This window comes from Podarcis melisellensis (assembly GCF_964234715.1).
Source record: "Podarcis melisellensis genome assembly, chromosome: 11".
NCBI lineage: Eukaryota > Metazoa > Chordata > Lepidosauria > Squamata > Lacertidae > Podarcis > Podarcis melisellensis.
Genome location: NC_138543.1, coordinates 41,185,149 through 41,199,283, shown reverse-complemented (window position 1 = coordinate 41,199,283; position 14,135 = coordinate 41,185,149). Strand labels below are relative to the sequence as shown.

Genomic DNA, 14,135 nt, shown 5'->3' with positions numbered 1-14,135 from the left:
CAAAGTTGTCCCATTAGCACAAGGACTTACACCTGCGCACTGGGACTTCATCTTCTCTTCCTGTGCTTCTCTATTCTGTTTGGGAGCGGTGTGGGGAGAGAAGTTGGAGAGGAGTTCTCATTGCACTAAACAACTTGGTTGGATACAACCCAAAGGCATTAGGAGCTTTGTTACTGAGGGAGAATCTAGCATACTTTCTGAGCAATGTTTTAGCAGTGTCTTCATTCAGTTCCTTGCTTTTTTTGCTAATTATAAAATGTCTTAGAAGATCAGTGGTGGGAGAGGAGTACAGGTTTGAAAGGTAGCAAATGTGCAGGAAATTAATAAATTTCATATACTAGTGTAAATATTTAAAACATTTTTTATTTAGGTTGCTCTTCCTGCAGATGAAGATTTTATAGCCCTGAAGCCAAGAACTGGAAAAGCTGCAAAGGTTTGTGTTTTGAATGTTACAGGACATGCAGGAGGGATATCTGGCTGGAACTGCTGGGTATATAAGTAGTTCAAGCAGGTTAACATTTAATAACATGACTGCACCCCAGATTTCCTGTGGGGATTACTTGTATGGCCTTAAACATATATTTGGTTTGATACTCTTTGAGTGTTGCAGAAAGATGATGCAGTGAATCACTCTCTTTGCTCAAGACACTTTGGACAAAAGCATTATCCAGAGTTCTTTGTAAAGGTCCTTGTTTCAATCTCTGGCATCTGCAAATAGGGCTAAGAAACCCTGGAGAGCTGCTGCCAGTCAGAGTAGACAGTATGGAGCTAGATGGACCAGTGTTCCTTCTCTGTGTAAGGCAGCTTCCTATGACTATTCACTTGACCAGCCTTTTTGTTAAAGTTGGTTGGAAAGCTCAGTTTAACACTGGAATGAGAATAGCAATAATATTATTAGCTGGGACTCTTGATCTCATTCTAGCATTGGGATATTTCCTTTGCTTATGGGTTGGGTGAAGGTGTTTATTCACATTCTTGTGTGTTTCTTCATTAACATGAAGTATAGCAAAATCTATTAATGCAGCTTCTTAGAAGAAGGTTAGCAGACAACAGAAGTCTTAGGATGGTGGTTTTAAGGCAGCGATAATGTGTTTATCAAAAGTGTTCTATTTTTCAATTTGCACTAGTCATAAATTCCATGTAGACAAGCAAGATGGCAAAGCTCTCTTCACAATGATCTTTTAAGTGTAATTTCCATCATACATTGGGATATCAGTTTCCATTGTTTAGCAGTTGTATTCATTTCAGTATCCCAAGAGATATACAGTGTTTATAATGTCAAGACAGTGTGCAGAAATGTGCCAGCTTGTGGGGATTAGTATCAGGGGTGCAGTTTCCTATGTTTTGGAGTTTGAAGTACATACGTGAAAAGCCTATTCTAATAATAATAATAAGGCTCCACTTTGTAATGAATTCAGGAGAAACATTGGAGTGATTTATGATCAGTTGTTCTAAAATTTTAATACAAAGTTACATTCTGCAAAGATACTTGACAAAAATTAAGGTATATGTGTTGATTTTATCCCCCCAGGAATATCCATTCATTCTTGATGCTTTTCAAAGAGAAGCTATTCTGTGTGTGGATAACAATCAGTCGGTGCTGGTGTCTGCTCATACATCAGCAGGGAAAACTGTGTGTGCAGAGTAAGTAATTCTGAGATGAATATAAAAATAAATGCAGGGGGGGGCTTATTGCAAGTTTTTCCAAAATACTCAGTGATGGAAAGTAAAAAATCATTTGCGGATAACCAGGTGATTTGGGGCTTCTTTTTAAATCTGTATATCACCTCTGCAGTTTTGTCGCTCACGGTGTTGACAGTTGCATTCTTTCTCTACATGAATAGGTGTGGGAGAATCGGGATGTAGGAGAGTCTCTCGAGAGGTTGGGTGCTGGCCGTGTCTTGACTCTTTATTTGCATGACTAGTTTTGCTGTACCACTTGGAAAAGCTTAATTCGGTTTTCAAAAAGATTTTTTCTTGGAAGGCTGCCAGTAGAAGGGAGGGGAAAGTGATTTTTGCCAGTCCCTAGTATTACCTCCCACACTGTTTTGGAGGGCTTGGGGTGGCATTGGAGGTTGTAGAGGGAGGGGGGGATCACAGAATTCCCCACCAGCACCAGCAGGATCCCTCTACTGGGTCAAAAGCTTTCTGTGGACAGAAGACGACTTTCTGTTCAGGATGGTAAAGTCTGGATCTGATCCTTTGTGTCGCTTGTTTATTTTTATAAATCTGCAGTTCTTAGGCTGTTAAGTGTTTGGGGCAGATTGCTAGCAGGTTGTAGAAACACCAAAGAGTGTGGAATTGGACTGCTTGAGATTTTCTCATCCATTCTCCTGTTTTACATTGACTGGACTACTATTTGCATTTATTGGATTTTAGCCTGTAGCTTGTTTCTAAATGTGTCCCCTGTACAAATCTATTGATAGATCTAATAGCAATGAAAAGTGTTTTGAAGTATCTTTGCTTTTAATGAATGCTGAATCGCATATGCCCTGCAGGTATGCCATCGCTTTGGCTTTAAGGGAAAAACAGCGTGTGATATTTACTAGTCCCATCAAAGCTCTCAGTAACCAAAAATATCGTGAGATGTATGAAGAATTTCAAGATGTTGGTCTGATGACAGGGGATGTCACCATCAATCCGACAGCATCTTGTCTTGTAATGACAACGGAGGTAGGTTTGTCTAGGAGTTATCCTGTCCTGACACTGGTTTTCTCTGCTGGAGTGTTGGTGGCTCATATTTATGTTTACGAAGAAGTCAGTCCCACTGTGTTCAATGGGGCTTACTCTTTAGTAAGCGTGTTTAGAATTGCAGTGTGCAATACCCAATTTGTGTTATTGAAGATACAGTGGTACCCCGCAAGACGAACGCCTCGTGAGACGAAAAACTCGCAAAACGAAAGGTTTTTTCGTTTTCGAGTTGCCTCGCAAGACGAATTTCCCTATGGGCTTGCTTCGCAAAACGAAGCTTGCCCCGGGGACAGCGGGTCTTCTCTTTTGAAGCAAGGGGCGGCGGGGAGATCGCTTCTCCCCACCGCCCCTTGCTTCAAAAGAGGTCCGGGGGCAGATCCTGGACCTCTTTTGAAGCAAGCGGCTGCGGGGAGATCGCGTCTCTCCGCAGCCGCTTGCTTCAAAAGAGATCCCGGACCTCTTTTGAAGCAAGCGGCTGCGGGGAGATCGCGTCTCTCCGCAGCCGCTTGCTTCAAAAGAGATCCCGGACACCTGCCCCAGCCGCCGGGCTTCGTAGCGCTGCTGCGAAGCCGGGCGGGGGGCGGGAACACCTTCTGAAGGCGGGCGGGGGGCGAAAGTCTTTGTCCCCCCTGCCTGCCTTCCCAGGGGCTTTTAAATCGCCCCGGACAGCGGAGAAGTCCTCCGCTGTCCCAGGTTTTTTAAAATGCTGGGGGTGGGAAGAAAAGCCCTTGTCCCCGCCCCCCAGCCTTCAGAAGAGGTCCGGGGACAGACTGTCCCCGGACCTGGTCTGAAGGCGGTTTCCCTAGGAACGCATTAATTGATTTTCAATGCATTCCTATGGGAAACCGTGCATCGCAAGACGAAAAAACCGCAAGACGAAGAGACTTGCGGAACGAATTAATTTCGTCTTGCGAGGCACCACTGTAAAACAAATAGTTGTCTATAGCAAAAATAACTATGAAAAGTCAATATACTATGCTGAACCATTTTAACTTCCCTCTGTCATTGCAGCTTTCCTTGTCTATAGTCTTAGGTTCCCATATAGCAACTATTTTTTTATTATACAATGGAATCTTGGTTCTCAAACGTAATCTGAGACTCCCAAAATGTTTGAAAACCAAGGTGCAGCTTCCGATTGGCACAGGGACCTTGGAAACAATAGCTGACAGCCTCATCAGACATTCGGCTTCTGAAAAACTTTCGAAAACTGGAACACTTACTTCCAGGTTTTTGGTGTTCGGGAGCCGATTTGTTCATCAACTAAGCCATTTGAGAACTAAGGTTCCACTGTAATAATTAATAATATAATTTTTAAAATTTATATCCCACCCATCCGGCTGGGTTTCCCCAGCCACTCTGGGTGACTTACAACATATATAAAAATACAACAAAACATAAAAAAGGGAATATCCTTTACAAGCAACAAATAAATCAATAGAAACCAATAATAACAATAATAACAATTAACTACAGTGGTACCCCGCAAGACGAACGCCTCGCGAGACGAAAAACTCGCAAAACGAAAGGTTTTTTCGTTTTCGAGTTGCCTCGCAAGACGAATTTCCCTATGGGCTTGCTTCGCAAAACGAAGCTTGCCCCGGGGACAGCGGGTCTTCTCTTTTGAAGCAAGGGGCGGCGGGGAGATCGCTTCTCCCCACCGCCCCTTGCTTCAAAAGAGGTCCGGGGGCAGCTCTTCCCGCTGCCCCCGGACCTCTTTTGAAGCAAGCGGCTGCGGGGAGATCGCGTCTCTCCGCAGCCGCTTGCTTCAAAAGAGATCCCGGACCTCTTTTGAAGCAAGCGGCTGCGGGGAGATCGCGTCTCTCCGCAGCCGCTTGCTTCAAAAGAGATCCCGGACCTCTTTTGAAGCAAGCGGCTGCGGGGAGATCGCGTCTCTCCGCAGCCGCTTGCTTCAAAAGAGATCCCGGACCTCTTTTGAAGCAAGCGGCTGCGGGGAGATCGCGTCTCTCCGCAGCCGCTTGCTTCAAAAGAGATCCCGGACCTCTTTTGAAGCAAGCGGCTGCGGGGAGATCGCGTCTCTCCGCAGCCGCTTGCTTCAAAAGAGATCCCGGACCTCTTTTGAAGCAAGCGGCTGCGGGGAGATCGCGTCTCTCCGCAGCCGCTTGCTTCAAAAGAGATCCCGGACCTCTTTTGAAGCAAGCGGCTGCGGGGAGATCGCGTCTCTCCGCAGCCGCTTGCTTCAAAAGAGATCCCGGACCTCTTTTGAAGCAAGCGGCTGCGGGGAGATCGCGTCTCTCCGCAGCCGCTTGCTTCAAAAGAGATCCCGGACACCTGCCCCAGCCGCTGGGCTTCGTAGCGCTGCTGCGAAGCCGGGCGGGGGGCGGGAACACCTGCCCCAGCCACCCCGCTTCGGAACGCTGCTCCGAAGCGGGGTGGGGGGGCGGGAACACCTGCCCCAGCCGCCGGGCTTCGTAGCGCTGCTGCGAAGCCGGGCGGGGGGCGGGAACACCTGCCCCAGCCACCCCGCTTCCGAACGCTGCTCCGAAGCGGGGTGGGGGGGCGGGAACACCTGCCCCAGCCGCCGGGCTTCGTAGCGCTGCTGCGAAGCCGGGCGGGGGGCGGGAACACCTGCCCCAGCCACCCCGCTTCGGAACGCTGCTCCGAAGTGGGGTGGGGGGGCGGGAACACCTGCCCCAGCCGCCGGGCTTCGTAGCGCTGCTGCGAAGCCGGGCGGGGGGCGGGAACACCTGCCCCAGCCACCCCGCTTCCGAACGCTGCTCCGAAGCGGGGTGGGGGGGCGGGAACACCTGCCCCAGCCGCCGGGCTTCGTAGCGCTGCTGCGAAGCCGGGCGGGGGCGGGAACACCTGCCCCAGCCACCCCGCTTCCGAACGCTGCTCCGAAGCGGGGTGGGGGGGCGGGAACACCTGCCCCAGCCGCCGGGCTTCGTAGCGCTGCTGCGAAGCCGGGCGGGGGGCGGGAACACCTGCCCCAGCCGCCGGGCTTCGTAGCGCTGCTGCGAAGCCCGCGCCCCCCAGCCTTCAGAAGAGGTCCGGGGACAGACTGTCCCCGGACCTGGTCTGAAGGCGGTTTCCCTAGGAACGCATTAATTGATTTTCAATGCATTCCTATGGGAAACCGTGCATCGCAAGACGAAAAAACCGCAAGACGAAGAGACTTGCGGAACGAATTAATTTCGTCTTGCGAGGCACCACTGTACAGTGGTACCTCGCAAGACGAAATTAATTCGTTCTGCGAGTTTTATCGTCTTGCGAATTTTTCGTCTTGCGAAGCGTGGATTCCCATAGGAATGCATTGAAAATCATTCCCATAGGAATGCATTGAACGTTTTCGTCTTGCGAAGCAAGCCCATAGGGAAATTCGTCTTGCGAAGCAACTCAAGAGAAAGCCTCCCCCGCCGCCCGGCATCGGAACGATGTCCCGAAGCTGGGCGGCGGGGCGGGAAAGCCTCCCCCCGCCGCCCGGCTTCGGGGCATCCTCCCGATGCCGGGCGGCGGGGCAGGAACGCCTCCCCCTGCCACCCGGCTTCGGGGCATTGTCCCGATGCCGAGCGGCGGGGCGAGAAAGCCTCCCCCCGCCGCCCGGCATTGGAACGATGTCCCGAAGCTGGGCGGCCGGGCGGGAAAGCCTCCCCCGCTGCCCGGCTTCGGGGCATCGTCCCGATGCCGGGCGGCAGGGCAGGAACGCCTCCCCCCGCCGCCCGGCTTCGGGGCATCGTCCCGATGCCGGGCGGCGGGGCAAGAAAGCCTCGTCCCGATGCCGAGCGGCGGGGCGAGAAAGCCTCCCCCCGCCGCCCGGCATCGGAACGATGTCCCGAAGCCGGGCGGCGGGGCCGCGAAGCCTGGGCGCGCTGGCAACTCTCCGCAAGGAGCGCTCCCGCTGCTTGCGGAGAGGTCCGCGAAGCCTGTCCTGGACCTCTTCTGAAGGCAGGCGGGGGGCAAAAGTCTTTGTCTCCCCTGCCTGCCTTCCCAGGGGCTTTTAAATCGCCCCGGACAGCGGAGAAGTCCTCCGCTGTCCCGGGCGATTTTAAAATGCCGCCCGCCAGAAGAGGTCGGGGGAAGGCGGTTTCCATAGGAACGCATTAATTGATTTTCAATGCATTCCTATGGAAAACCGTGCATTGCAAGACGAAAAACTCGCAAGACGAAGAGACTTGCGGAACGAATTAATTTCATCTTGCGAGGCACCACTGTAAAGGATTCATGAAATTTCACTTTGGATTCTGGGTCTTAAAGAAATCTTGCATCACAGTGTTATTTGTAAATAGGGCTTAGATTTTGGCCAATGTATTTATTTCTGTTTATAAATCATTATATGCATTGTTCTGTGGGCTGAAGGTGAATTATGGCAGTGACCTTGTCACAGTCTTCTTTCCTAATTGAAATTTCTTTTTCTTTTTAGATTTTGAGAAGTATGCTTTACAGAGGTTCTGAGGTCATGCGTGAAGTTGCTTGGGTTATATTTGATGAAATTCATTACATGAGGGATTCAGGTATTGCATTTTTGCTAATTGTGTATGGATTCATACATGCAGAAAGCAGATGGAAATAATGTGATGGTGTGCTGTCTTACAACGTTTCCTGTGGTTATTCTGTTTCCAGAACGTGGTGTGGTATGGGAGGAAACCATCATTTTACTCCCAGACAACGTTCACTATGTGTTCCTTTCTGCCACTATTCCAAATGCACGCCAGTTTGCTGAATGGATATGCCATCTTCACAAACAGGTAAAGTTCTATATGTGAAATAACTTTTGGAATCATGCTGCATTAGAAGGCAGTGATTTCTAGAGAATGATGCCTTAGAAGTTTCTAGTTAATTCAGTGACTTCATTTGGATGTTAAACTGTGGTTTGGGCTATGTGAATGAGCCCAACCTCCTCCTGGCTTGCATGCATTACCCCCTGCACCCTTGGAGGAGTTCAGAAGCTTTTTATTTCACTTTTACTTAATGTCTGAACCAAGAATTGTCCCTGACTTCAAGTAATGGGCAGATCCTGTGACTGAGCTTGCCTTCACAGGAAGGGAGTCATTCATCTTGTTGAGAAGCCTGTATTGGTAACCTAGCTCAGCTGGTTGTAATATAGAAGTTGAACATGTCAAATACACTGTGTGCTGCTTATAAAGGCACTCTACATTTTGTAAATAATGGGTTTCTCTCTTCCAGCCTTGTCATGTGATTTACACAGATTATCGACCCACTCCGCTGCAACATTATATCTTCCCAGCAGGGGGAGATGGACTCCATCTTGTAGTTGATGAAAATGTAAGGAATTGTTCAATTGATTTTGGTGATGCCTGTACTTGTAATGTTAAATGCAAAAAAAGTTGTGGGGTGAAGAATAAGGGCCAGTAGGCACATCCAAAGGTTTGTGAAAGCCCACTACGATATTTGATACTTTTAAAATTGAACAGCAGATATTGAGCCATATGCATAAACTTGTATCATATGTGCATCTATGGCACATAAACCTTGTGTCATAGCAAAGTCTGCTTTTGAATACCCCTCCTAGTTTCCAAAATGATTTGCCATGCAGCATAGAAGAGCAGAAAGCTGAAAATATTTTTGTGTTTTGAAAATCTTGAGATTCCTCCAGGCTTGCTAATAACTCCCTCTTCTGCCTGGTTGGTAGGGATCAGTGCTAGGAAAAGGACTTCCTCTATTAGGATAGAGAGAGAGTCTTTGGTTTAGTTTGGAATTTTTTTGTATCAAATAATCCTACAGTGTGGGGCTCCTTAAACATTAGATCATATTTTCTTATTTAGGCTGAATTCTTTGTTAAGGTGTTTTTTTAAAATATATATATATATAATAATGATAGTGTTTCAGCCTCTTGAGTGTATGATACATTTTCATTGTAACTGCCCTGGGTCTCTAGGGCAACAGTTCCGAACCTTTTCAGCATGGTGACCACAAGTCCAAATTTACTTGGAATAGTGACCCATTGATTTATAGTCACATGAATTTTGGAGCTAGGGTCTTCGACAACCATCAGTTTCATGTATTTTAATGAGAAGCTTGCCTGTTTTATAACCATTACTTGAGTAACACAAGCAAAACTTTTCTCAGCAGCCATATTAATGTGAAATTTTGTTGAAAGATTTATAGTACTTGCAAAGTCAATCACAGTTTTTATGGGAATGTAGGAACCCCAATCATCAGCTATTAAAATTTTATTCCAAAAACAGAGTTTCACAAACAGCGTTAGTTATAACAAACTGTGAATGGGTTATTTTGGCATGCATGAGTAGGATGGCTGAGCTTGCATTTTGCCAATGAGTAGGTCAATATGGTGTTAGATGATTGTCAGACAAAGCCTCAGATCATTATTAACACATAGCCTGCTACTGTATTTCATCTTCATAGCAGTCATTGCTGGAAACCCTGCTTTGCAAAGATATGCACTACCAAATGGCAGCATCACAGGTGTTGGTCCATCAGCAAGATCAGGGTATTCAGTAGTTTTGTTAACATGAAGCCAAAATTCAGATAATTCAGCTGCTCAGAGTGGCTGGGGAAACCCAGTCAGATGGGCATGGTTTTATTTATTTATTTATTTATTTATTTATTTATTACCTCACATCTAAAAAAAAATTGAGGGTCCTATCACATGACAGCTCAATGAGTTGTTCTTTTTATAAAGACAACTTTGTAACATCAGTTACAAATGGGTTTCACACCCACTCAAGCTTCTCCGCAGAAAAGCATTGGACAAATTTTGACTAAGCAAACTTCAAATCACCCTTGATTGAGCTATTAACTAACTTGGTTTGCCACAAGGCCCTCGCACAGTGAGCTGTCACTGGATGTGCCGCCAGAGAGCAACTTTACAAGCGTCAACAGCACATTATAATGTGCCATCAAAACCAAGTTGTATCATCATGACATTTAAGGACATTAAGGACTAAAAGCAGTCATTATGTTGGATTTCCTTATAAAGCCTGAATCCTGCTTGCAGTTAATGACTCACAGGTTGGGGAACACTGCTCTAGGGAGCTGTGCTGTTGTGTAAGTCATGCTGTGATTTTTAAAATACAGGGTTTTCTAGTTTCTTTGGGATAAGGTTTTCCAACTTTCTCTTCCAACAGCCTCTTGGATATGGTGGCTACTGCACATGCTCAGTGCTCATTGGGCTGTTTTGGGTTGTTCCCTGTTCATGGACTTTTTTTCTGAGGTGGATTTTTTGTACTTCTGCAAATCTTGGGATTTCTCTGAATCTGGTGACACCTCTCTTGCATTTGGATGGTGGTGTTTACATGTCAATAAAGTTCACTTTCCCTCCCCCAGGGTGATTTTAGAGAAGATAATTTTAACACGGCCATGCAAGTCCTTCGAGATGCAGGTGACTTAGCTAAAGGGGACCAAAAAGGCAGAAAAGGAGGAACAAAAGGTGGGTATTAACATTCCAGTGTAAAATGTGTTGTGAGATAAGCAGCTACTGCACTTGCAGCAGTAAAAATTAATATATTCTGCCTCCCATCCTTCCACTACATTTATGCTTATTTCTGACTGTGCTGTCTTCGTAGGTCCATCAAATGTTTTTAAGATTGTAAAGATGATAATGGAAAGAAACTTTCAACCAGTAATTATATTCAGTTTCAGTAAGAAAGATTGTGAAGCGTATGCTCTTCAAATGACAAAACTGGACTTCAATACAGGTGTGTACTAACTTCTTCCTGCATATACTTCTAATAGATGGTTTACTTAAGAACGACCAAGATCTAAGCTGCTTATGGTTGTATTCAACTAAATTCATCTTAGAAAATTCCTCTTAGAATGGACTCATTAAAATGAATGTCTATTATAAACATAGGTCCCTTCATTTCAATAGTTCTCTTCTGAGTATAACTTAGTTGCACACAACACTTCGTCTCAAGTCAAGTGTTGTGTGCTAACCCTTTTTATTTCAAAAACATGGCTTTTGAGACTTCCTCTAATTCAAAAGCAGTTTGCTTTGTAGAATATGGAACTGCTGTTTAAGACAGAAACTAGTCCCCTTGACTCACAGAGTTCAGATCATGTTACTGTGGATTTCGGCACGCAATGTGACAGTGTTTTTTGCAAGAATGCTGTGTCTGTTTTCACAGTAGTACAGTTTGCAAAATAAAATTGTCTTTTTAATTTCTGCACTTTACTCATAAAATTTTATTTAAATAAACTAATTACAGTTTGAATCTCTTTGTGTGCTTGGAGCATTGCAAGAGCACACTGCTGCTGAGCCAATTTTCCACAGTAAGAGTTATATGTGTCATGCTCCCCGGAGAGCTCTTTTGCCACCAAACGCTGGACTGCAGAAGACAAAAGTAATCTGCCAATTCTTTAACGATTTCTCCAACATTTTATTGTTTGACAGATGAAAAAAATAGCCGATCCCAGAATTTTTGTATGTTCTTGTTACGTATAATTAACATTTAATGAATCCTTATATAAACTTATTAAAAGTGCCAGAATCTGACTTATTTATGTTGCCTGTATTTACAATTCTATAATGGGTGTGGTGTTGAGGGTTCTTTAAAGAACCCAGAGCAGCCTCTGAGCTGTGTAACATGGCAAAAGAAACATCTTACCAATTTATCCCACATCCCCATTACTATTTATGAGTCAAGTTATTTTGTACATAGACTTTTTTTAGAGGGCTTTTTGGTGGTACTTTTGTATCCTTTGGGTTACAAGCATGATTTTTTATATATAGAACAAAAATGTTTATGCAGAGATTTTTTCATTTTTTCAGATGAAGAAAAAAGGATGGTTGAAGAAGTGTTTAATAATGCAATTGACTGTTTGTCTGATGAAGACAAAAAACTTCCTCAAGTGAGTGCTTAAGGATAATTAAGACTGTTCAGAATTCTCAGGGTATTATTGTGCATTTTGAAAGTGGGACGTTAAAGTGAGTTTATGCTACATGGCCACCAAAAAGTAATGTCCAACATCTGTTTCCATCTTAACATTCATAAATGAGTTTAGAAAAATAAAGCGCTCTATCATGTTTAATGGCCTGTCTGGAATCCTAGGCAATGTAGACAAAACTTGGAAAGCAACGTTCTGATGATGTGTTCAGTGGATGTAAGAGTTGACTCTTAGTTTGCTCTCTTTTAGACTTACAAGGAAATCCATGAATACATTTGCTCAGTGAAATTTCATGTAGCCACACATGCCTAAATTAGTGATCTGTGTACTCAAAACAAATAGCTAGTCTTTGTAAATCCTTTCATTTAGCCTGCAGAAAATACTTACAACAAGCAGTTAGGCAAGTGACTACTTACAAGCCTGATAAATCTATGTAATTAGGTTTGATCCCTCCTTTTGTGGGTGAAATATGTGATCCATATTTGTTCTCAGGTTGAGCATGTTCTTCCACTTTTGAAGCGAGGCATTGGAATCCACCATGGGGGGTTGCTTCCTATTCTAAAGGAAACCATAGAAATACTTTTCTCTGAAGGATTGATCAAGGTATGTACTATTAGGCATCTATTGGTAATTTCCTTCAGTTTATGAGTGTCATTACACATTGGATCTTTGTCACCACAGAATGCACCATGAAACACCAGATTATAAATTAAAAACCACAGCAAATTCCTTCATAAAATGCTTCTTATGAGCTTTTTAGCTGTTAATTGCTGGGTTCTGTGATGCAGCCATATGGACAGGGCATTTATCTCTGAACTAAACCAATGTGTGCAATATTGTAAGGTCCTACTCAGCAGCAAATATTGCAAAGGGGCCAAAGGCATGAGTTGAGTGACAGCTGAAGGAACATTCTTGCTGACAAACACTGTAAGGATCAAGTGGTTTTTCTACAACTTCCTCCTTGACTTGAGGAGCAAGAGAATTTTTGACAGAACCTTTCACTTAATTTTTGCGACTTTCTCACATTCAAGCCAGCTGCTAACTAACAGACACCTCTATCTTTCTTTGTTGCCCATGCTACAGAATAGCTTAAAGAGCCCTCTGCCTATTACTGTTCTGATACAGAAGGGCATGGCTAATAAAGATATATCCTTGGGATCAGAGGTAGTTCGTTGGTCAGGTAGTAAACGTCTGGAAGCCAGTTGCCCCTGAGCCTTCAGTTGCCTAGCTTTATTCTGAATTTGGGTTATAGACCGTTCAAATGCAGGGAAATTTAGTTCAGTCTTCTTCATCTCATGTTCCAAAACAGAGTTACTTTGTTCTTATTCATTGCTTTGCTTCCGTAGGCCTTATTTGCAACTGAGACTTTTGCTATGGGAATAAACATGCCGGCAAGAACAGTGCTGTTCACAAGTGCCCGAAAGTTTGATGGGAAGGATTTCCGATGGGTAAGAAGATACAACATGCTGGATAAGCAAAATGCTGCAACACATAGCTGAAGTCACTTAAGTTTATGACCCATCAGTCGTGAGTACAGAAAGCTACCATTAGCATTCTGAGCTTAATTTCAGGGTTTTCTTTGTTACTGATTCTAAAGACATTGTCTCCAAACATTTACATATTGTTGCTTGGATTTTGCCTTCTGTTTATTTTTTTACACACACGCTTTGTTTCGCCAGTTCTTTGTTACTTCACAAACCTTAGGACTGCTGCTTCAGTTTTCTGTTGTTTTCTCCCTTCTCTCTGTTAGTAACCTTACTTTTGGAATACTGAAATACTGTTGGCGCAGTCAGTTCCTATATGCAAAAAATGCTTTAAAAATATAGCTTCTTACTCAGCCTTTGTATCCCCTCTTCCTGCCTCATCCCTCATGTAGCTTCCCTCCCATTTGGACTGAGAGCCTTGACTTCTTTTTGCACATATGCCTATTTGTCTAATTCTGTTATTCTTTCAGATCACCTCAGGTGAATATATTCAGATGTCTGGTCGTGCTGGACGTCGAGGCATGGATGATAGGGGAATAGTTATTCTGATGGTGGATGAAAAGATGAGCCCAACAATTGGAAAACAACTTCTTAAGGTATCTTGATCTCTGACAAGAATATTGCTAAAGGTGTATAAAGAGCATAATGTGAAATACTGCTCTTTAATTTTAACTTTCCTCCAACAGTAGTTACTGTAGTGATATATTAATCCTGTATTTCATTCAGGATAATAGTTGTGCAAGGTTATGCTGTTGGTTGGTTTTTACATTGGTCCCCCATCCTCCAGTCAGCTGAAGTACAGATCTTAACCTGTAATCTTTATGTGAATTGGAAGCTGGCGCTAGACTTCCATGTTTCATAACCGGAGGGTTCCAGATTTGATAACAAAGCAGGTGTTTCGTAACTTCTTGTGAGAGATAAGAGTGAATTCAGAGTAGAGTGATGTGGCCCATTTTGTGCATAATGTGGTGAGTGTTTGGTTTTGGGTTTTTAATGTTCTCCCTAGAGGGAGAATGCATTGCGCAAAAGAGAATGTTAGTTTCCCAGTTACTTCAGTGCACATTGCAGTTCCACATCTGTAATACAGCTCACCCTTTGTCCACTGTATTTCTACACCAACGGCAGCAAGTGTGATGT

General features: G+C 44.5%; 1 protein-coding gene across 1 annotated transcript in view; it reads left to right on the top strand.

Annotated features, from left to right (window-relative positions):
* The window catches only part of MTREX (Mtr4 exosome RNA helicase), a 42,877-nt gene that overhangs the window by 5,167 nt on the left and 23,575 nt on the right, over window positions 1-14,135 (top strand). The window contains exons 4-15 of the mRNA XM_081929629.1: window positions 371-433; window positions 1,532-1,644; window positions 2,499-2,673; window positions 7,070-7,160; window positions 7,270-7,394; window positions 7,834-7,932; window positions 9,955-10,057; window positions 10,194-10,325; window positions 11,399-11,478; window positions 12,007-12,117; window positions 12,861-12,962; window positions 13,469-13,594. Coding sequence (XP_081785755.1) covers window positions 371-433; window positions 1,532-1,644; window positions 2,499-2,673; window positions 7,070-7,160; window positions 7,270-7,394; window positions 7,834-7,932; window positions 9,955-10,057; window positions 10,194-10,325; window positions 11,399-11,478; window positions 12,007-12,117; window positions 12,861-12,962; window positions 13,469-13,594 — 1,320 coding nt within the window. The remainder of the gene's footprint in view (window positions 1-370; window positions 434-1,531; window positions 1,645-2,498; window positions 2,674-7,069; window positions 7,161-7,269; window positions 7,395-7,833; window positions 7,933-9,954; window positions 10,058-10,193; window positions 10,326-11,398; window positions 11,479-12,006; window positions 12,118-12,860; window positions 12,963-13,468; window positions 13,595-14,135) is intronic.